This window comes from Notothenia rossii (genome assembly GCF_949606895.1).
Source record: "Notothenia rossii genome assembly, chromosome: 2".
Classification (NCBI taxonomy): Eukaryota; Metazoa; Chordata; class Actinopteri; order Perciformes; family Nototheniidae; genus Notothenia; species Notothenia rossii.
In genome coordinates this window covers 13,668,599-13,691,150 of record NC_136904.1, presented here as the reverse complement: position 1 = coordinate 13,691,150, position 22,552 = coordinate 13,668,599, and the positions used below count along the sequence as shown (strand labels likewise).

At 39.8% G+C, this 22,552-nt stretch overlaps 1 protein-coding gene across 10 annotated transcripts in view; it reads right to left on the bottom strand.

Annotated features, from left to right (window-relative positions):
• The window catches only part of galnt2 (UDP-N-acetyl-alpha-D-galactosamine:polypeptide N-acetylgalactosaminyltransferase 2), a 62,933-nt gene that overhangs the window by 16,012 nt on the left and 24,369 nt on the right, over nucleotides 1–22,552 (bottom strand). For all 10 annotated transcript variants that reach the window (XM_079663145.1, XM_079663148.1, XM_079663147.1 and 7 more), the window contains exons 2-8: nucleotides 11,099–11,186; nucleotides 6,835–6,988; nucleotides 3,693–3,791; nucleotides 3,534–3,601; nucleotides 2,875–2,940; nucleotides 2,624–2,745; nucleotides 633–720 (exon numbers count right to left, since the gene is read on the bottom strand). In XM_079663145.1, coding sequence (XP_079519271.1) covers nucleotides 633–720; nucleotides 2,624–2,745; nucleotides 2,875–2,940; nucleotides 3,534–3,601; nucleotides 3,693–3,791; nucleotides 6,835–6,988; nucleotides 11,099–11,186 — 685 coding nt within the window. The remainder of the gene's footprint in view (nucleotides 1–632; nucleotides 721–2,623; nucleotides 2,746–2,874; nucleotides 2,941–3,533; nucleotides 3,602–3,692; nucleotides 3,792–6,834; nucleotides 6,989–11,098; nucleotides 11,187–22,552) is intronic.

Here is a 22,552-nt window from a genome sequence, read left to right as displayed (position 1 = left end):
TTTCAATCGGCAAAGTACATTACCTATGAACTGTATCATAAAAATATGGCTTGAAATTTGATTAAAGGTACATTTCTGTCGGCTTCTGACAACCAACCACAACATTGACACATGCTAAACATTAACATTACTAGCAACCAAATTAAAGAGGGCGTAAAAATGACGTATTTCTCAAAATGTGTAGTTCACAATTTAACAAAATATATATAGGTATAGACATTTTTACAAATTTAAATGTGGATTTTAAATATCTTTCCACCAACTTTACCAACATAAATATATTACACACTCATATTTTAGTATGCAGTGTGGAAAACAGTTTATTTCCAGGAGGAGTTAAACTAAACATGCTAGGTGTATAATTAGCAGAAGCGTTTGTCGTGTGTGAGACAGTCTGAAAACTGTTTATGAAGAAGCACACAGGATGCCAAGACCTCAACAGGTAGTGATGCTGCTAGTACCGAACATCAAGGGACATCGTCTGTGTCTGTGTCTGAGTGTGTGTCTGAGTGTGTGTCTGAGTGTGTGTGTGTGTGTCTCTGTGTGTGTGTGTGTGTGTGTGTGTGTGTGTGTGTGTGTGTGTGTGTGTGTGTGTGTGTGTGTATGTGTGACTCTCTGCATGTGTACCGTACCTCCTTTCAGATCAGCCGAGGCTCCTACGTACTGGAAGTTGTCCATGTTGATGACATCGATGATTGGAGAAACGACTCTGCTTTTGTCCTGAGAAGGAAGTATGAAGAAAAATAAATCCGTGAAACCTTTTCAGCTCTGAACAAACTTACAATGAGAATGACAGGAAATGTGTCTTGTTAATAAATAAATAAAGTCCAAGTCTACCAGGTTTTGTGTAGTTCAAAAGTAAATATGACTCATATGTTTGGTTTTTCTTTCTATATTTAGTGTATCAGAGAACTGCAAGGAGAGCAGCTCTGTCTTCTCGACTTTAGGTCACTCCCACAGAGCCACATCACACAGGAGTTTAGAGAAAAGAGGGTTTCTCAAGTGGCAAAAATGACAATTCCCAGAAACAAGCCTCAAGGTGCAGAGAGAGAGTTTATTTATTTTGTGTTGAAACCTTTTGATATGATTCATGAGGCTTCACCCACACATGGCATTCTTGCCTTTTATTTCGAGTGATTCATCATTTAGAAGTGCAACTAAAGCAAAGATAAGCAAAGTCAATTACTCTGAGAGCAAATTGTTTTTGATTTGGCTCCACGTGTTTATTAACTAGGGAACGACAAAACACAGCGTTTGGGAGGATCAAAAGCAGATCAGACTTTATTCAGTCATATCAGATAAATATTTAAACAACCTCTGTATTACCCACAGAGTCCCACTTCAGACTGAGATTACTATTCACCAAGAAACTCTGAAGTCATTACTAAAAGACTTAATAGCAACACACTGTTCAGCTGTAATTGAGTTAAGGTTTATTCTGTTTGAGGATGTTTATTGTAGGGTTCTTTTTCAAGATCAAATAAATATTGTGGAAAACTGTATTGAGTCTTGAAATAAAACTATCATCGTCTATTATCGAGATGATAAGAGATAATGATATTCTGCCAATTTACAGAGGGGTCACATTCTGAAAAGGGTTACTCTTTCTTTTTTTACAGCATAAACCAAGTAAAGATCAACATCAGTATTTCATTTACCGTCTCACTGGCTTATTATATACATATATATACCTTTTGACATTAGCATGAGATTTTAATCTAAACTGAATAAACATGTAAGATCAGAAAAAAGGGGAATGTGAATTTTTGGAGCTGTGAGATGGTACTTTTACTCTGAGAGTCCAAACATTCCTGTGTTATTGAAGTCATGCGCTCCTTGTTTTTCAAATGAATGTTAACAAGACACTGACTGACTGACGGCTGCAGGATGCTGCTGATCTCTGACCTCTATGTGAAAAAGCTAATTCCCCTACAAAAATGAATATAACGGAGCCCCTAGAGTCCCATAGGGTCATATTTGTGTTATCTTGCAAGTTAATTAATGTGTGCAGAAGATAAAATGATATCACCTGACAGAACTTGGGGGCTTCGTAGGATAACATTATCAACATCAGTTCTGAGCACTGAGATACAGCACGTAATTAAAACTGAGTGATTTTGATTTGTTGGGTTGGTGTTTTTTTTTTTTTTGATTTAGTTTGATTCTTGCAATCAAAGAAAAGTTCACTGACCCTGTTGATTAAGAATAATTCATGCTTTTTGATGCTTTACTCAAATATGTAAGTTGAGGACTAATGTATTTTATCCTCACTTTCACTTTTGAATGATGCCTGGCGAGCATGTTTAGAGAAGGAAAGATGCTTGATTGCGAGGATGCGTGTGGACTGTAACGACTCATAGTATCTCACTGTTTCACCTTTGAAATAAACCAATATTTAAGTTTCTTTCTTGGCAAAACAAAACACATCTATTGTCTGTCGTCTATTGTCCCATCATTGTTTTTTTTAACTGGATTAAGTAATCTTTTACTTTGTTTATATGAACGATAATAAACTTAACATTTATAAAGGAGGGTGGGTGTGTGTGTGTGTGTGTGTGTGTGTGTGTGTGTGTGTGTGTGTGTGTGTGTGTGTGTGTGTGTGTGTGTGTGTGTGTGTGTGTACCTCGGCCACTCTCTCCAGCAGCGGCTCCAGCCAGTGGTCGTTACATTCACAGTGAGAGTCTAAGAAGGTGAGGACTGGAGCCACGGCGGCGTCTGCTCCACGGACCCTCGAACGCATCAGTCCTGAGGGAAACACCAGTCAATAAAAACACATTTAGAATGATTTCAACCCCACCGATAAACAAAAGGTGGAGCCTCATTAGTTAATGTTCCTTGTAATGAAATAAAACGTTCATTTATTCTCTTCACTACCTTCTCTGCGGTCGTTTCTCAATACGCGTATTTTTTCTATTTTCCCCAGAAGCGCTCCATCCTCCGCTGAAACACACACAGAGCAGACATTGCAATTTTTTCCCCTTTCAGCAGCTAGTACTCCATTATTTATGTATAGTTGCTGTGCGATGCTGACTTAACCGTACAATCACTTTGTGCAATAATTATTTTACTGTGCAATAATCTGGGTGACTTTAGCACTAATACTGCATTTCAACTCAATTATTCTTTAATATTTTAACACACTTAATCATAGATCCCATTTCAAATATTATTAGTACGTACTATATATTGCTGTATACTTTGAAAATATTTCAAAAATACATATAATGTATGTTATATATTTTTTTAGAACCACATTACTTATAATTGTATATTCAAGTCAGGAGTCAAAGTCAACTTTATTGTCAATCTTTCAGTTTGTGTGTACAGACTGAGATATATATATATATTGTAATATAAGGCATAACCTTTAATAATATTAATTTCTATTTTTGTATAATTTCTTTATATTTATACACATCTATATTCTTGAATGGAAACTTTAACGTAAACCTCAGGGATCAATAAAGTATTTCTGTTTCTAACATTGATCTCACTGGGTTTGTTTGTGTAATCTGTCTGTGTGCGTAACTCACGGTTATCACTGTAGTCGTCAACAAGAATGATTTCTTTGACCAAGTGAACAGGACTTTTCTTCAGGACACTAATCAGAGAAGGAGAGGGAGTTTATATGAAGGTAAAATATATATTAAGAAAGAAAAAAACTTGGGACACACACACAAATCATCACCTACCTGACCACAGTCCTCAGCAGAGCAGAGCGAGCTTCATTGTGGAAAGTGATGACGACGCTGGAGGCAGGCAGTTCAGTCTTCCATTGTTTATGTCTACAACTACACACACACACACACACACACACACACACACACACACACACACACACACACACACACACACACACACACACACACACACACACACACACACACACACACACACACACACACACACACACACACACACACACACACACACACACACACACACACACAAATCATCAAAATGTGTTTAAAAGGATGGACATCGAACAGCATAATTGCCTACATGTGTACAAATGTACACATCCACTCCTACACACACAGCTGAATGTGTGAACAAAGCTGTGAGCTGGAACCGCTCCTAAATACATGAACACAATAAATAGGATTCAGTACCCAACCAATTCCCATGAGATGGTGTGTGCGTGCGTGCGTGCGTGCGTGAGTGAGAGGATGCTACATGAGACAAAGAGCCACGTGGAGGACAAAGAAATCACGATGTCTTGTCCTTGTATATATAAACATAACACAGACAGATCTCTGGGTGCGGAGAAAGAATCCAGTTCTAGAAAATTAACCTTCGGCTCCAATTAAAAAAAACTAAGAGAGGTTGGCCTTGGAGGCTGAAACACAAACCAGTACAGTACATATAGAACGACAGTACACATTGGTATTGAACGTCTGTGAGCATGGTGTGTACCGTTCTTTAGTCCCTGTATCTATTGATGGATTATTGAGTGTTTCAGGCCGCCCCCCACATTCAACTATAAAATGTCAATTAAAGAGACACACAAAAAGCAGGAGGCTTAAAATGACATAGAAATAAATTGAAATATCTACAAAAAGACTCACGAAGACTAAAAGTGGGTGCAATACAACTTCTAAATGACCCCAGAAAGCTAACAACGACTAGGCAGAGGTTGAATAATCACAAATAGACACAGCCAAACTGACTACAAACAAACACAACACATATACAAAAGGGGCAGAACAACCACGGACTGAAATTAAGAATAGAAAGACCAAAGTAACACACTGTTACCCAAAACAATGAGGAATAGAAACAAAATGATTTAAAAAGAGATGCAAAAAAAGAGGCCAGTATAGAGAACAGGCTTTTAAACTTTATAGAATGTTGAACTGCAGCAACATCCATGTTGTATCGACATACCTCCTGTATGTTTGAACTCCTGGTGTTTAAAAGCTTTAGAATAAAGATACTTTGATCTTGTGTTGAAAAGCACTGAATAGGCTGTTTTTGTTCTGGAGAACATTCAACAATCAGTGCTGCTGCGTGCTGTGCAGGGGACACATCAGGGCCACACCAATATGAGACACGTCCGGATCTTTTAGTAGGCTAATGGGTCTAGCCGTCTGATTTGGCTCAATATATCAGTGAGGCCAGACAACTGCCTTTATAAAAATAGACTTTATATCACACAGTGTGCATCGAGATAGATCTGCAAGAATTAAACCAGTGACTGAAAACGATACTGTAACGAGCAACGTGTTGTATGTTCACTTATTGTGTTCAACATTGATTTACAGCTTAACTTAAAACTCACTGAGCACTACAACGCTAGGTTTTCTGCTCCATTCAAGGCCAAATATTAGTAAAAATATAGTTTCTTGCGTCAGGGCATATTGTGATCAGCATTTATGCGTTTAATAATTTAATGAAGGAACACATTTAAACAAGTTGAAAAATAGCCTTGGTTCTGAATAGAAATGTTTTTTCTCACTTTAGAGCAGGTTGAGGCAAAGCCAGAGAACAAAAGCCCGGCCGAGTGGCTGAGTGTGTTTTGGAGGGTCTGGATCAACAGGTGAGATGACAAAATGACACACACACCAAAATTCAGTCACTTTCTATAACTTAAAAAAATCAGGAGTGGTTCAATTCCATAGAAGGAAATAACAATGTATGGAGTAAGACTGTATAAAATATTAAACACAAGCTGCTGCAAAGCTCATATTTGGTGGAATTAACTTTGGACGCCATTAGGCAGTAAACATCTTATTTTCCATGGTTAAAATCTGACTGTTTTTACAGAATGTTCACGCAGGGCTCCCTTATTAAAGTTTCAAGTGACTATCTGAGGGACTGCAGTTGTTGGCCCTTCTGCTTGGTAAGAAGAAAATACAAGGTGTTCTCTCAAGGAGTAATTTAAAAATAATTCTTAAAGAGACACACTGCTGACACTCTACACACTTACAACCATTTTTGACATTCTTCCAATGTATTTATGATTGATTAAAGATAACAATGTAGAAACACAAGATAAACCGGTCAAAGTAGGAGCTGTGGCATGTGGCATGAATCATACTCTTAACATTTCAGAAACCATGTGTTTAACTTATCAGGGAGCTTTAAAGCTGAACAGTTTTGACTTAAGTTTTACAAGGACTGAAGCAGCATCATGGATTAATATAGGACGTTTATCTTGTGTACAACCAGACAATTTGGCAGACATAATAATGAAGCCAACTTAAACACAATAAAGTTTGAAGTGATCCTATACATATGGCTCTATGGGTTATTTCTGTCTCGTGGTTTGTTTAACAAGCAGAACAATCGTCAGCGGTTTCCGGAGGTTTGCGTTATGAATGGAGCAGACAGTGCGGGTCTGATATGCAGCTACTTCCTGATAACGTCTGATACAACACAATAGAGGGAGTTTCCAAGAGACCTTCCAGTCTGGTACTAATTAGTCAAAGAGACAGACAGCAAAGGACCGCATGTACACACAAGATCACACTTTGGTGAGTGTGGTTAGGTTGGTCAGAAGGCAAATAACTCAATAGTGATATTGTGACTATATTGTATGGTGGACCGGTGATTTTCATGATTTTACAAAATACATAAAAGATAAATAACTGCCAGTAATGTGGATTTATTCTGGGTAAAGACAAAAAAAATTCAAATCTGGTAAATTACGTAAAGCAAATCACTCACACATTACTGTAATGCAGCCTTTCAAATCAGTAAAATATATTTTTTAATATCCAAAATATGAGGCGATATCTAGTCTCGTATCACAATATCAAAATAACATCAATATATTTCCCAGCCCTGACACAGAGAGAGAGAGACAGTTTGTGTAAGGGTAGAGATACGTACTGGTCATGTCTGGTGTCGGGCACGGCTCTGTCCATACGGAGTTTGTCGCTCTCCACCTGGTTGAACTTGTTCCTGGCGTACGGATCCTGACCCGCTCGCACCACTGTGGCTCCAACGTACAGATCCTGGTCAAAGTCCTGCCAGTGCACCTTACCTGGAAACACAAACACATAAACATTAATAATAATAATAATAATAATAATAATAATACATAATATTTATATAGCGCCTTTCACGAAACCCAAGGTCGCTTCACAAGTCGGGCAGGGGGGGGGGAGTAGGGGAAAAGAGGCAGACAGGTCAGGGAGGGGGGGGGGGCAAGCAAGTAGCGGAAAAATAAAAATAAACCTATCAAACTAACTATATAGTGGGGAAAGCCTTGGTGAAAAGGTGCGTTTTGAGGGCTTTTTTGAAAGTGTCCAAGGTTGGGGCGCTGCGGATTTCGGGGGGGAGAGAGTTCCAGAGGGTGGGGGATGCTACACTGAAAGCTCTGTCACCGAAAGTCCGCAACCTGGTGCGGGGGGTAGAGAGGAGATCCTGTCCAGACGATCGGAGCCTCCGGGATGGAGTGTGGTGGCGGAGAAGGTCAGACAGGTATTGGGGGGCGAGGGCATGGAGGCATTTGTAGGTCAGAAGAAGGAGTTTATATGTGATACGGTGCTTGACTGGGAGCCAGTGGAGGTGGATGAGGGTGGGGGTGATGTGCTGCCAGGGCTTGGTGTGAGTGAGCACCCTGGCAGCCGAGTTCTGCACATACTGGAGCCTGTCCAGGGCTTTACTGGGAACCCCGAACAGGACTCCGTTGCAGTAGTCCAACCGGGAGGAGACGAATGCATAGATGAGGGTCTCGGCCACGGAATCGGAGAGTGATGGTCGTAGATGGGAGATGTTCCTGAGGTGATAGAAGGCAGACTTGGTGACGGATTTGATATGTGACTGAAATGAGAGAGTTGAGTCAAGGATGACACCCAGGTTACGGACTTCGGGAGACGGGGAGATGGAACAGCCGTCAATGTGGAGGAGGAGATCCCCAACCTTCCGGAGCAGTGCCTTGGGGGCCACAACCATGAGCTCAGTCTTCTTACTGTTGAGTTTGAGTAGATTTGCTGTCATCCAGGTTTTTATGGCATGGAGACAATTGACCAGAGACTGTGGAGGGAGCTGGGCAGATGGTGAGGTGCTGAGATAGAGCTGAGTGTCATCAGCGTAGCAGTGGAAATTGAGACCGAAGTGACGTATGATCTGGCCAAGGGGGAGCATGTAAATGGTGAAAAGTAGGGGACCAAGCACGGAGCCTTGGGGGACACCATGGTTGACTGGGGCCGGGGGGGAGGATGAGCCGAAGACACACTGTCACACTGAAGACATGATCTAGTATTAATACATGTCTAAAGAAGTTGGAGCAATTGTTGTCTTGTTTGTGTTCTTCTTCACATTTGAGGTTTAACTAAGATGGAGAGTGGAATGATTAAAAAATGGTAAAGAAAGATTCCAGATAATTCAAAAGACAAATCCAGCAGAAGATGGATTTTGGGAAAAACTGACAGGTTACAGGATTGATTTATACATTTCAATCATGAATTAATATAAAGGCTGTTGTGAATAAAGAACAACTAGTGTCTTTATTATAGTGACGGTGATACAAGGAGAAGACAGGGGGAATGACACTCTGCATGTGGTCCTAGGCCGGGTTCGAACCCGGTGGCACATGTTTGTACTTTGACAGTGAACAACCCAAGAACAAACTGTTCCTCATCGTTTCAATAACAAATACATTCACAATGCAAATCTTTGGTAAATACACATTACATAAGCAGAGCGTATCCACAAATAAAAGCTGCCACCAAACATGAAGTTTTAACCTTCCCAAAAAGGCAAAAAATGTGTCTCAGGAATAATTGGGATTATACATCAGACAGAATACGAAGCGTAGGCAGCAGCCAGCCTGGTGAATGAATCCTTCTCGACTGACAGGAAGGAAACCTCGCCGCTTCAAGCTGCTGCCTGACAGGCGGCAGCACGGCAGTGAGCAAAGCTGACATGAGACTTGTGATGCTTATATGAGAAGCTGTGCAGCTTTCAGAAGACAAGGCCAGAAATGGTGTGGCAAAGCTAGAAAATAACAAATGTATTATGCACTGCACTAATTAAATCCTAGTGAGTTAAGTAATATACTGGGGCCTAAAAATAAAAGTTTGGAAAACATCTTTACCCCCTTACACACATCCAAACGGAGCACATTGTGTCCGACCAGATTAAGAAGATCATTGCATGCCAAACAGAGAAAGTTCTCATGTTTAATTTCACAGTTTATCTCAGACTACTGAGACACAGACACACACGAATAATAATGCAACTAATTAGCCGGGTGCAGCTGCTATGCTAATGACTTGTGTTTAGCATATGGCAGCGTGAGATTACACTACCCCTCAGTATGGATGCCTGTGTGTATGACAGACAGGCAGACAGACAGACAGACAGTGGGATGTGGAGCCTGACGAGCAGGAGAGTGTGTGTGCAAGCGTCTCTGCTGACAGCACGTGAATGTGTCTGGCATGCTAATTCGCTGAAAATCACAATGCTGATTCGCCTGCGACTGTCAGCGGCGCCTCGGAGACACTGTGGTACGCGAGTGTGAGATGTCCTTGCTGATATCTCCGTTTAGTGGCAGCAAGTAATTAATGCAGTGAAATTAATGTTTCAACTTCTCACTTTGCGAGTATTTAAAATCAGGCTTCCAAAGTCTATATCACACACTTGTTCAAACCTCCTTTTCTTTGGTTGCTAAACCAAATAAAGCAGATGAACTTTTTGATTTCTCAGTGAGATTAATAAAAATCGATTTTCAAATACTCTCTTAAGCAGGTTCAGGTATCCACTCCCAGCTGGTGCTTTGATTTTGTGTTTTTGTATCAGAGAAAGGAGTGGTCAGTTTAAATTGAAATAGTTTATAGTCTCATCACCAAAATCTTCCATCCTCAGCGGCTGACATTTTCTTTTGTTACACATCCTTTAGTACTGTCCAGTTTCCAACCCACGGTTACCAGCGGGCAGCAGTGGAAAGTAATTAAGCTTTTATGCTACTTTATAGTTTGCTTCTGTACATGTCGGAGGCAAATAAAGTAGGCTCTTTTTCACTTCACGATATGTGTTTATGACATAAATGACTTGCATATTCAGATTATTCACACAAAATCGAATCAACAAATACATTAAGATATATTGTTATATGTTTCTATTATTTTAAACTAAATATCTTTGCTTGCTTCATATCCCCTCCCCTCTCTCTGATAAGATTTGACTTGGTACATTGCTAAGTATAAATGTTTTAGAAGGAAGATTTGAGGATAATTGTTTTTATTAGGTGCCACAATTGAATTGTTTAAAGCAGGGCTACTAGAAACTAGAGACGTATACTTATTCTGGGGACTATATTCATTTGGTTTATTCACTTTTACAGTCTCCTACTTTTTCATTTATTTTATACTTCTTTCCTTCTTCTCGTCTTAAGTGTGTATATGCGTTGTGAGGGATGCTGTGATTCGCTGCCTGGTGTCGTTGTAATCGAGTCACCCTGAAGTTAAAATGCTTCCACTTCAACATTCAAATTGGATTCCATTTCCACCGCTGGATCAGATAAGAGAGTGTGTGTTCAGCTTTAACAAGTCAGAGGGTTGTGAGGGAGGGGCGGCTTTGAGTCGGGGCGCGGACGAGAGCTGAATGACAAATCGTCGCTCAGATGCTGCGACTGTGGGACTCTGGAACAATGTTTCTGAAAGCCTGGGTGGAGACGCATAGCTGGGTTTGCGGCGAGATTAAAGTAGATACTTGAATTATTTTCAATAGCTGAATTGAATGTTGAATTGTCTTCTCGTTCCCAGTGGTTATTTAAACATGGTAAGGTGAAAATATAAATGCTCTATAAAACTAAGCCACTATGTCACCACATTTCAAAAAGGAAATGGTTTGGGTTGTGGGGACATGATGTGTCTTTCTGGATACATAACTGTGGTGTACAGTGTCAGCCAAGCACATGCTTTACAGCTGGGATGTATTTGTCCTTTTCCTTTACTATAATCATGAGCAGAAACAATGACACACAGAAATCTCTCCAGATCCTGAAGCACATATTTGTCAGACATCCTGGTTATAGATATGACAAACAAATATATACTTAAGACCTTTTTGGCTATAAAAGAAATATACATTAGCTTGTTTAGGCATTGTGTGGTTGCAGTGCAAGATGGGTAGCGAAGTTTCGTACCTGGCGGCAGAGTTTCCAGGCCGTTAGTCTTGTCGTCAGAGATTTGAGCTTTGCTCTTACTCGACGAGTCACTGGAGCCCCATTCATCCTGAAAACAAACACACAGATTAGCCCGGATACACAACATTTAGTCTGATAATAAATAAGCATTTAGCAGGTGAGAGGCAGATGATCCAGAACACACAGACATCTGCTTTTAAAGGATCATGCGCTGTTTGCTGAAGATTACCACGCTATAAGAAAAACAACTCGATGTAAACCAGTTTTTTCTTGTTAAGATGATTCCCCGTTTCCTCACTTCATTATAAACAAAACCATATGAGTCCAGAGCTCAGCTGAGTCCACTCGAGTTAAATCCATTTAGGCAACAGGATCAAGTTGAACATCAAAATTGTCTTCTGGCGAATGATAAACCAATTCATTCATGTTTCATCCACTCATTGAGTCATCCACAGCCAGATAATCAGACTGAACTGATTTTTTGAGTGTGTGCAGTGGTTTGATATAAGCAAAGTAAGGCGGGGTGATCAAATATCTCAATCATTTGATCAACTACATTGATGATATTGTAGGGTGGACCATTGAGGTTTTCAGAACATTTTTCCATTATGTGATTTTCTTTAAAAAAAACATAATCCTTAATCAGCATTACTGTGGATATAATGACTAATGGGGCAACAGCCAATCAAAGAGCAGCCTTTAAAATCAGGAATAGACAACACTTATGGCATATTACCTAAACATGATCAGATATCTTATCACTCGTCTCAAATCAGAATCAAGTGATTAACAGGTAAGTTTACACATTAGACACATTTTATATTTACCACGAAAACTATTGTAATGTTTACAGAAAATATAAATATACAGGAAAAAAGGAAATATGTAAAGACTATGACAAATTACTGTAAAGAAAGGTGCAGTGAATCTTATATCACAACATTTATATTAAATGCATTGCCCAGGCTTTTGGCAAAGTCATCCATTAATTCAGCCACTCTTTTATCTCCTCTTTTCATTTCCTCCCTTTCATTAATCAGTTCATTCATTCATCCAGTCCACCGGTGCATTTAGAAACACACTTCAAGCATTCAGCCTCTCCAAATGGACCGATGACACACCCCTCCGTGTGTCCATTAAAAGCCACTGGATCGATACACAGAGTCACAGTGATTAGAGCCGCTCATTCTTTGTCCTGTCCGTCGACCTTCACTTCAGAAAACTATTTTCCAAACTTATTATTTGCTCTGCAGTTACCTTTCACCTTCAGCCTCTCCTCAATGCTCCATTGATCTGTTTTCTTTCAGGACAGCCAATGTCAGGGTGAATTCAGAGACTACCACAAACAGTGTTCAACAGTTTAAATATACAGAGAGAAGCGTTGACGGGTAGAAAAGAGATTTTCACATTATTTAAATCATGCTTTTTATGCATTTACATGTATCTACAGTGAATAGCGCGTCAATCCTACTCTAAAACTATACCCATTTGAAACTGAAACAACCTCCATACAAATATAACCTACATCAAATCAATTTATTCATGTTTATGACAGCTGCAGGGTATATGCAGGAATCCTGAAGTCAAATGTAATACCTAAGACCTTTTTTAAGACCCTTTCCGTACATTTTAAGACCTCATTGCCACTTCGAGTTTTAACCGGTTACATTGGCGACACACTTTACCTCACATTTACTATATACAGTATTGATGGTCCTTCCTCCTTATCTTCCAACCATTTGGACGCAAACTTGCATTTCCCCATAACGATGTTGTGTACCTTCGCGCGCTATCAAGCAGTGAGCGTGCGATGTCCTGTTCAGTTGAAGTCCAATCCAACGGGATGCCATAAATAAATTACACAGAATCACACTACACACCTACGCAATGATTACATTCAGGCAGACTGTAGAATACAACCTCTTTGGACAATTTATATACTTATTGAAAACAAGCTACAAAATGTAACACCTTGGAAAATGCCATTTAATACTTTTTAATTTTCGCTAAATTGATTTATCAACTTTAAATCCCTTTTAAGACCCCGCGGACACCCTGAGCTGAGTGAGTGAACAGTCAGATGGTATTACTCAGTGTAGGAAGAAGGCTGGGCAGAATCACAGTTTGACAGGCTCTGAGGGAAAAACAGGACACGTTTTCAAGTGAAACAAAGCTCCAAATTGGCTTCAGACTTTTGCTACGGGGGCTGCTTTGTCTCTCTGACACTTTATGTTCAACTCCTCAAACTGAAAGGTTTCATGGGCTTCTTTTTTGAGCTGGTGATAAAAAAGGCTCACCTTTACTGCTGATCAGATTATAAACCAGAAGAAACCTTTTTGCCCTTCAATCTTCACTTTTCACTGCTCTAGACTGTCACTTACCGTGAAGCAAGTATACTCACATTTAAATGCGCTGGCAACTTTGGAGGAAAAAAAATACATTTTGCAGATTGGAAGTATATCGCTAACACGATTTTAAGACCCTTAAGCAGCTAATTAGCGTGAGTATCCATCAAGTTGATTACATCTGTCATGTCTTTAATATTTTCTGAGCCTCATTAAGCTCCCCCTGTTTCTTATCATGCATGTCTGTCTCACGATCCACAGTTCAGTTCTTTGTTCGATACTTTAATAGTTTTATCTTGAATCAGTGTCAGTCTGTGTTTCATGAGAAAAGACCCCAGAGTATACATCTCATGTGCAGATTCATATACAAAGTAGACCTTGGCAAGTTCACAAAGACAACAGCTCTGTTCCTTAATGCATGCACTTTCCAAAAGCACTTTATAAAACCAGGCCTGCTGCCCTGAAGAAAGAAAGCCGTAAAATTATAAGGGTTTCATTTCTGCTTTTACAATGGGGCAAATGTTTTAAATATGAAATGGCGCAATATTATATGGCGCAGTCCTTAACTCAGTGTTGCAAAAGTGGCATTGCTTAACAGACCTTTCCTTAAAATCCTATAAGTAAAGCACATGTGGAAGTTATAACGTTACAAACTGCCCATGTAGGTGTGTCAGTGTGTCATGGAACCAGCACAAACAGCACTGGTGATACTGATGATATTAACAATGGCTCCATTTCATTCAAGTTTCCCACACTGACTACGTTCACACTAATATTACACTTTTATTCCAAATAAGAAAATATTCCAAATTAGAAAAATGTAAACAGCTGTTATGTAAACAGCATCTTCCGAATTAGGCCTAATTCCATAGCAACATTTTGTGATTGAGACATGTGGGATATGCCAATATTATTCAGGCTATTATGAGCATTTTAACATGAGGGCTACAAGGTGCATTGGGAATATGTGTCTCATGGGGGATCATACCATCGTTTGTGACTCAGCGAAGTGTGTTATAGTACCACATGTTATTAAATATGTAACACAACCTGCTGACAGTCTACTGAAGGACCTTTGATAGGTACGATAGTTCAAGCAGCTGTTCTCTATTTACAACTAACTCACAAGAAGATTTAAATGAAAGACAGCTGGCTGAACAATCAGCTGTGTTGACCATTCACCAGGGACATTGTAGATAAATAGATAACTAGAAATAAAACTTTAAAAATGTTTTATATTCTTTGAACATTATGTTGCATGTCTCCCATGCCTTTGCCAGGCTTGTGACCCCCCCAACACACTTTTGAAGAGCCAGTGCTGGGATCAAATCAGCAATCACTTTATCCTACTCTTTTAACTGTAGTAATTCATATATAGATAGTTTTGAGATAAAATGGGAACTAAAAATTGTGGGGAAAATAGTAAAATGTGGTTAAAAAAAAGTAATTGAAGTACACTTCTCAAGCTGCATCTGTGCTGCTCCCTTCCCATCTAATCCCCTTGCGATTTATGGGAAATGCAGTCCATCACAGATAGCACCCGGAAAGAAAGCATTGGGAGCTGATGAGAACAATGCTCTGCGCATGATTGATCAACAAATGGTTGCTATAAATATGACTTCTCGCTGATTGAAACATCATTGAAGAGGGTAAGTGTAGAGCAGATGTTTGGAGGGCTATTTTTATAACTCGCATGAATAGCTTTGAAAACCTCTTAGTGATAATGGCCCCAGCTTTTATCTGCCTGGGCCCCAAACACAAACAAGATTGATTAAAACTGTGCACACACAAAAGGACATCTAAACACGGGAGACATCAACCGAAAGACTACTGGCCCGATTTTCATAGAAATTGGTAAACAGGTGTATCAAGGGCAAAGGAAGAAGCCATTACATTTAGGAGCAGATCCAAATCACTCATATCACTTTTGTTAACCTTGCAATTGGTGCTGTATTCATGTGGTGTGGCGGAAAAAATAGGAACAGATATCAATGAGCGATAATGTACAACGAAGCCTCTTATTAGCATCCATCTCGTTCTCATATAACGACTACAGTCTCATAAACACACAGAACTCCAAAGAACAACTTCCCAACTCCAGATGGGATCATATGAGGGAATTATGACATGCATGCACAGGTCTGTTTCGGGTTGTTACAGTGTGGTAAATGAGAGGATTGATATCACTCTCATGTCTGTACTGTACATAGGAAGCTACAGCCAGCAGCTAGTTAGCTTAGCTGCTCTGTATGTATACTTTTACTCCCCTCCTGCATCTTTTCTCTTCCTCCATGTGTCTGTCTTTTGTTCTTTCTGTCTGTCTTTCACACTTGATGTCCTCACTTTGTCTCTTTCTCTTGTGCTCCATCACTTTGGCAGCAGTTTGCTTAGTCTGTCATTTGACAGATGGTCATGAAACAAGAGGCAAAAAGACGCCCTTCATACACACATTGAATTAAAAAAAGAAGCCACACACACTCATCTCATTCAGAGGAGAAGAGTTGAGGCGTCTGTCACTGTGGTGTAAAGCCAGTTTCTGTCCAGCTCTGCGCTCAGTGAGAGAAGAGCTGAAGTTAATCTCATAAATTCTCCACTATGAATAGATAATGTTATAAAGGCATGTACGGCGTGGTCTTGAATATCTGTGTGAGGTATAGCTCCTTTCTGTTATCTTTCAGGCCGCTTTAATCTCCCTTTTCAGGATTTTCCCCCTGAGGCTGTGGGTTTGTTTTCATGGTTTGAGCCACCTAACAACTCTCGTGGGTGTTTGTGTCCCTGCGGAGTGTGTTTATCTTCGTGCTTTGTTGTTGGTTTATGTAGGGCAGCATCAAGCATCTTACTGCACACAATGAGAGACTATATTCATTAAGAAAAGAGGGACAATTTCAGGGCTTTTTGTGTCACGCAGTAGCACAGGCTGACGGAAATACTTAAAGGTCCAGGGAGAAAATGACATGTCATAAGCAACACTGCTGCAATGTGACAGGTAGTCACATACCTGCAGTGAACTACATTTGAACACACACAGAGGCTGTCAGAATTAATTTCAGTAATCACATTTTTGTCGGATTTCAAAATAGCCTTAATCTGCCTGTTGCACATGTCAGAAACACCATTTCTATTTGCAGATGATGTACTGAATGCTTCCTTGGCTCCTGTGTTGTGATTTTATATGAACAGCTGCTCTTAACATATCCTTCGTGCAATATCAAAAAGATATTTGAATAGTTTTCAGTGAAAAGGAAAAAACAATATACTTGAAGTACTTAAAGAATTTACATAGATGGAAAAGCCACATCTTATCAATCTACAGAGCTCATGTATATTTAATAAAACACATTCAAATGAGTTTTTCTCAGTCTATTATAGTAAAAAAGAAATGCAACATGACAGGAAGATATGTTAATATTGCATCTTGAAGTAGTTTCTTTCATCATTTATTTGTACAAAAAGCAAAAAAGCATTGTTTTTATGCAACTGCCAGAGGGCCATCACAATAATTCGTAGGTACAAAAAATTAATTCCAATACAGACTTAAAAAATGACTGCAATTAGGTGGGGAAGCATCGTCGTACATTATTTAAATGTCTCTATTTCAGCCAAAATGTTTTGGAACATATCAGCACATGGAATATCGGCCAACATGTAATATAATAGTACATCCTTAGTGGGAGCAATTTCCCCTTTCTTTTAATCCCACCTGCAGGATGAACACAGGACACAAAAGAGATCTGGCACTTGCTTCTATGATAATGGGATGGAAATTAATCCCCCAACAGATTGGATCAAGCGTGTGTGTGCGTGCTCATATTTGTGTATGCACGGCTTTGTGACTTCACATGCATTAGTCTGTCAGTCTGGTCACACGCGAGGGTATCTGTTAGTGTGTTTGTTAGCGTGTTTGACCGCCTCTTGTACAAGCCTCTGAAAGTCAGTATAATCCACAGTAATCTGATCACATCAACTGATAGATTAACTCTGGGCAGCCAAGAGTTGACCAACACAAACACTTACACACAAAAGCACACTCAGACAGATGCAGACTTATGAATGACATGGCCCCACATGCACTCTGCATTTGAACTGTCACTGAGGAAAACATCTTTACTCTAGTGTGTGTGTTTGAAGTTTATTTTCTCTGTAATAGATTCAAACTCGAGCCAAAGCTGGTTATGATGTCACAGCGTAAATCCAGATGAAAGCATGTTTCTGATACAGTTAGTAGTGCCAATGGTCTGATTTTATCTGAAGGCTTAGCTCATTACGAAATCCCTCCAAGAGAAAACAGAACAACAGTGCGGGCGTCGAGCATGAAGAACAGCAGCAGCAGAGGGAGAGGAGGTTATGAAACACACAGATGGACAGCAGCAAACAGTGATGATACAATATGAGTGTTTATTTAGAATAAATGTGTGTGAATGTGTGTTTTGCGTACAAAACATCATGTATTGGATGCACGCCTGGGAACTTCTGAATGTATCTTGAAAACAAGCCAGTACCTTTGGTTTTTAAAAATGTGCAAGGTCCCTGCTAAACATAATTAAATTAGTAAGTAAAAAGCTAGTGAGAAACAAACTCATTTCTAAAGAAGACGAAGAGTCTAACACCAGCATTCCAATTCACAATTATCTAAATTCTAATGGCTATTATCTTAGCTTAACATGTTAGCATGATAATTAGCACTAAAGTAAAAACAAAGTACAGCTGAACCTGATGGCAACGTAATCAGTTTTTGGAAAATGTATCTCATCGGAAAATGGTATAAAGTCCACAGATGTATTCAAAGGAACATCATAGAGCAATCTACCTCGAAATATATAATAAAAATACTTTCATGATCGATCCTATGGAGAGGAAGTCGTATACATCTGCCTGGCCACTTAAACATCAGGGGCCGTATTCACAAAGCATTTTATCTTACCGCTAGGAGTGCTCCTAACTCGCGCTAAAACATTTTACGTAGGAGTTTTTTCTTAAAAGTTATTCACAAAGCCGCTGAGACCTACTCATACTAAGGATAAATCACTAAGAGTGAACTAAGAGTGACGCGCTGTTGCTATGGATTACGTCGATTCTCGTGCATGAGTTTAGAAGCGGTCAGTACGGTGATTGGTTGTTCAGAGCAGGCGGTCTCGGTGAAACTCATCCGCAACATCCCACAAACGAGCCCACTAAATCACCGAAAAACAAGGAAATAGCCTAGGCTAGAAATGTATTCCTATCAAATAGTTATGGACAGTGCAGTTAGCAGAATACACGCATGATGACAAGTTTGTGCAGACCACGATAATGACGTTGCACGTTAAAGAGAGAGAGCAAACAATAAAAATACGTAAATTGCATTAAATCAAGGAGGCAATTAAAAGCACCCTACAAACTATTATCCAATGAGCATATTTCCAGCACTTAAACACTTTCAATAACAGCCCATACCGCCGTTCAAGTCCCCCTATCATGATGAATGAAAACAATCTGCGTGTTGATGGAATGTACTTTCTTTCTATTGACGAACACGTCCTCATCTTTTGATGGCGCAAGTATTTGTATGTGCGTCCCGTCAATAGCACCGAACACACCGGGCATACCTGCAATTGCCATGAAGTTGGCTTTGATCCTGTGTAGTTGTTGATTGTCCAAAGGAAACCGGATAAACTGTTGGATGATATGTGGTCTAGAGAGCGCGCTGATGGTTTGGTTTATGGCACGGCTGACTGATGGTTGCGACATTCCTAAATCGATTTATCAATTCACAGTCTTCCATTGTCTCCAAAACATTTCGTCTCGCAGCCATTTTCAGATTCTTTGTGAATAGGTCTTACTGAGTTAGGAGTCCTCTCGAGGACTTTTAAGCTCTCCTAAACTTAGGTGCTACTTTTAGGCCTAAAATACTTTGTGAATTGCTCTTAGTGAATACAATTAGGAGTCCTAAATTTAAGACTGACACGCCCATTATGTTTAGGAGTTTCTCCTAAATTCGCCAGTTAGGAGCTACTTTTAGCACTAAGATCCTTTGTGAATACGGCCCCCGAAATGTAAAAAGAAGGCTCATGGCTTAGTCACTCTTTTCGAGATACATCTAATGCTAAATCCCATTCCCATCATTTTAACTCCGTTCTGAAAGTCCGTTGTGGCCTCCACTGCATTTCTCAGGAATAGCGCAGTGTTAAAGTGAAATACACCGACTGTAAATGGACGATTAACCTATTTAACAGGCAAACTCAGGGCCGTGGGAAGTAGGGGTGCTGAGGGTGCTGCAGCACCCCCTGGTGGAGGACAGGGGATCTGCACTTCCACAAGATATAATAATAAAAAAAACGAATTTTCAGCCTTGATGTAACAACATTCATAATTAAGTAAAGATAACACCCTTTTCACCCCGGTTACATTTTCCATTTGTCCTGTACGATGGGCGCTGTAAGTGATGAAAGTGGGGGATGTTGGCTTAGCAGGCGCCCGCAGCTCACAGCCAAAGTGAGAGAGATAGAGAGAGGGGATACCGCGGTACCGGCGGGGATTGTTGTTAGCTTCTGCTGCGCTAACGGATATAAGAAGCTGTTTCTACAATCATGTGGAGGGAGAGTCCTCTCCTGTCAGAATGAGAGGCTCAGTAAGGTAAAGGACTCTGAGGGCTTAGATAGTTCACTTTAGTCGAAGTTATCTCAGTGGGTCTCAAACGTTTTGATCACAATTTATGTAAACAAATATTTCCAAGGCACACCTTTATAATTATTAGGATAAATAAAAACAGGTTTGAAATCATTGCAATGTATACTATAGGACAGTAAACCAAAAATATGGTTTAAAACTGGAGAGATTTTCTAAAATATACATAAATAAATAAATGTTAACTGGTAAAATAAGATATGAATGAACAACACAAATAAAATAAGTTACATGTATTTGTTATTGGCTATGGTAGGTTATTGGAAATATTCACATACCTACTTATTTGATTAATAAAATGCAAACCGATCTTTTTCATATGGGTGTTTACAGTTGTACCCCCTAGATCAGTCTCTAATTGGGCGCTCAAAGTGCACCAGATTGAAGCATTTTACTTTAAAATGATAAAAAAATCTTCCCGGGGGGGTACCCCCGGACCCCCCTAGAGGATGTGAAGTCCACCCCCCCCAATTAAAACATGTTATAATATATAATAAATTTGAAGCCTTGTTATATAAGCTGTCCACCATGTCAATATATTTCTCTTTTTGCAGTGTATTGGTCTTTTGTAGAGGTTTTTCATTGCCAGCTAAAATCTTGCCTAGCAGCACATTGGTCAGAACCAGCCCTGGTGTCATCCCCACGGCACCCCCCATTTGAAACATGTTCCCACGGCTATGGGCAAACTACTTCTGGAAGAATCAACAGCAGTTATGGCTAAGAATAAAACATTAGTTCTTCTTATTCATATTCATAGCTACCAATAAACAGTTAAATCACTTTGATTTAGCACACAAAGATTGTAGCATCAGCTGAGTCCGGGGAGAGGCTTCTCTTAACCTGGTCAGACTGACCTGGAAATGAACTCAGCCTGTTGTTAAGTGTTGAGTCAAGCATAACAAATAACCACAGAAGATGAAAAAAGGAGGAAGAACAAAGACAAACGCTTCAATTACATTTCATCATGAAGGACATAATCTCCTATTTTAAATGATCAGAATATTTTCTCGGCAGGGAAAATCTATCATACCAATCCTCAGAGTTTATTTGGTACACATGCATGTCATTGCTATGAGTCATGCTAGCTGCTCTGTGAGTCTTGAGGCACAGCAGTGCTTTAAGGTAATCGCTAATATCAGCATGCTAACATGCTCCTAACACAATGGCAACGTGCAACAAGTATAATGTTGACCATCTAAGTTGTTAGCTAGCATTTGCTAATTAGCAATAAAGTACAGCATAAAAACACCGCCATACAGAGTAATAGGAGTTATTAGGAACAAATAAAGGTCACAAACCCCTACTTTTGAATCAACTGCTCCTAATTTGCCTCAACTTCATAGTTCATGAAAAGCAATTAAAAAGCAAACTAGCTCAAGGGATTCATGACCTTCTCTTTAAACTCTAAGAACTTTGAAGTTCTCGCAGTTTTTACACCAGTCCTGTGTGAGTCAGTAGGTTGGGGTTTTCGCTGGAATTTCTCAAAGACAACTAACAAGTTGGAAAACAAAAATGAGATTGCAACATCAACTGTATAAATTACAATCCCTCCCACCCACAAATGTATGAGCGGGGAAATAAAATGTAGGAAATGGTCTGTATTTTATACAATAATGTGTCATTGAGAGCGCAAACTGTCACATTGTAACCATTCTAATATCTGTGATTCAGCCTCCCTGCGGTGATGCTGTCCTCTGCGGCTGGCACGGCAAGTTGTTTATTTAGAAGAAGAAAGGATCTAGAACAAGTCACATTTTTCCCCTCCTCTTTAATCACAGCACTATATCCTCAGGTCACACAAACACACACTCACACACACACAGCGCTGTATCTCCTGGCAGTAGTTCCACATGAAAGGATGAGAGCAGTGAAAGAAGCTTGTTGCTGAAAAAAAGTCTTAAAAAAAGCTAGAGCTGGGATGTCATTACATGCAGGAGGAGAGCGCTGTTATGAGGAGAGGGGATACAGACGGAGGGATTTTGGCAATGGCAGTCCTTTCTTCTGCCTCCCAGCAGAGCTTTCCAGCAGTGCAGTGTGAACGTTGAACCTGTTATTGTGCCTCTGTAGCAGTAAACTTTTTGTTGAACTGAAACTGTGGAATTTCATTTGCCTGAACTTTTCACCTCTCCTCCCAATGTCTCCTAAATGTATTACATTGTTTACCTCATCTCCCTTCTCCTCTTTGGTCACATGATATCTCCTCCTGCCTCATTTCCAGGTGTTACTTCTCACGGATCAACATTCACTTAACAATTTTAACTTTCCTCTTCCTCCTTTTTTCTCCCTCAGTCTCAAACTTAACAATTACAATTTGTGTCACTGTTATTTTCTGAAAGACTACATTACCCAAGCGCCAATCTACTCGGTAACTATGGCAACATCAAAGAGCTTTAGAGCTCGCTCAAACCTCAGACATCAAAATGTACGACTTCATTAAACCATAAGG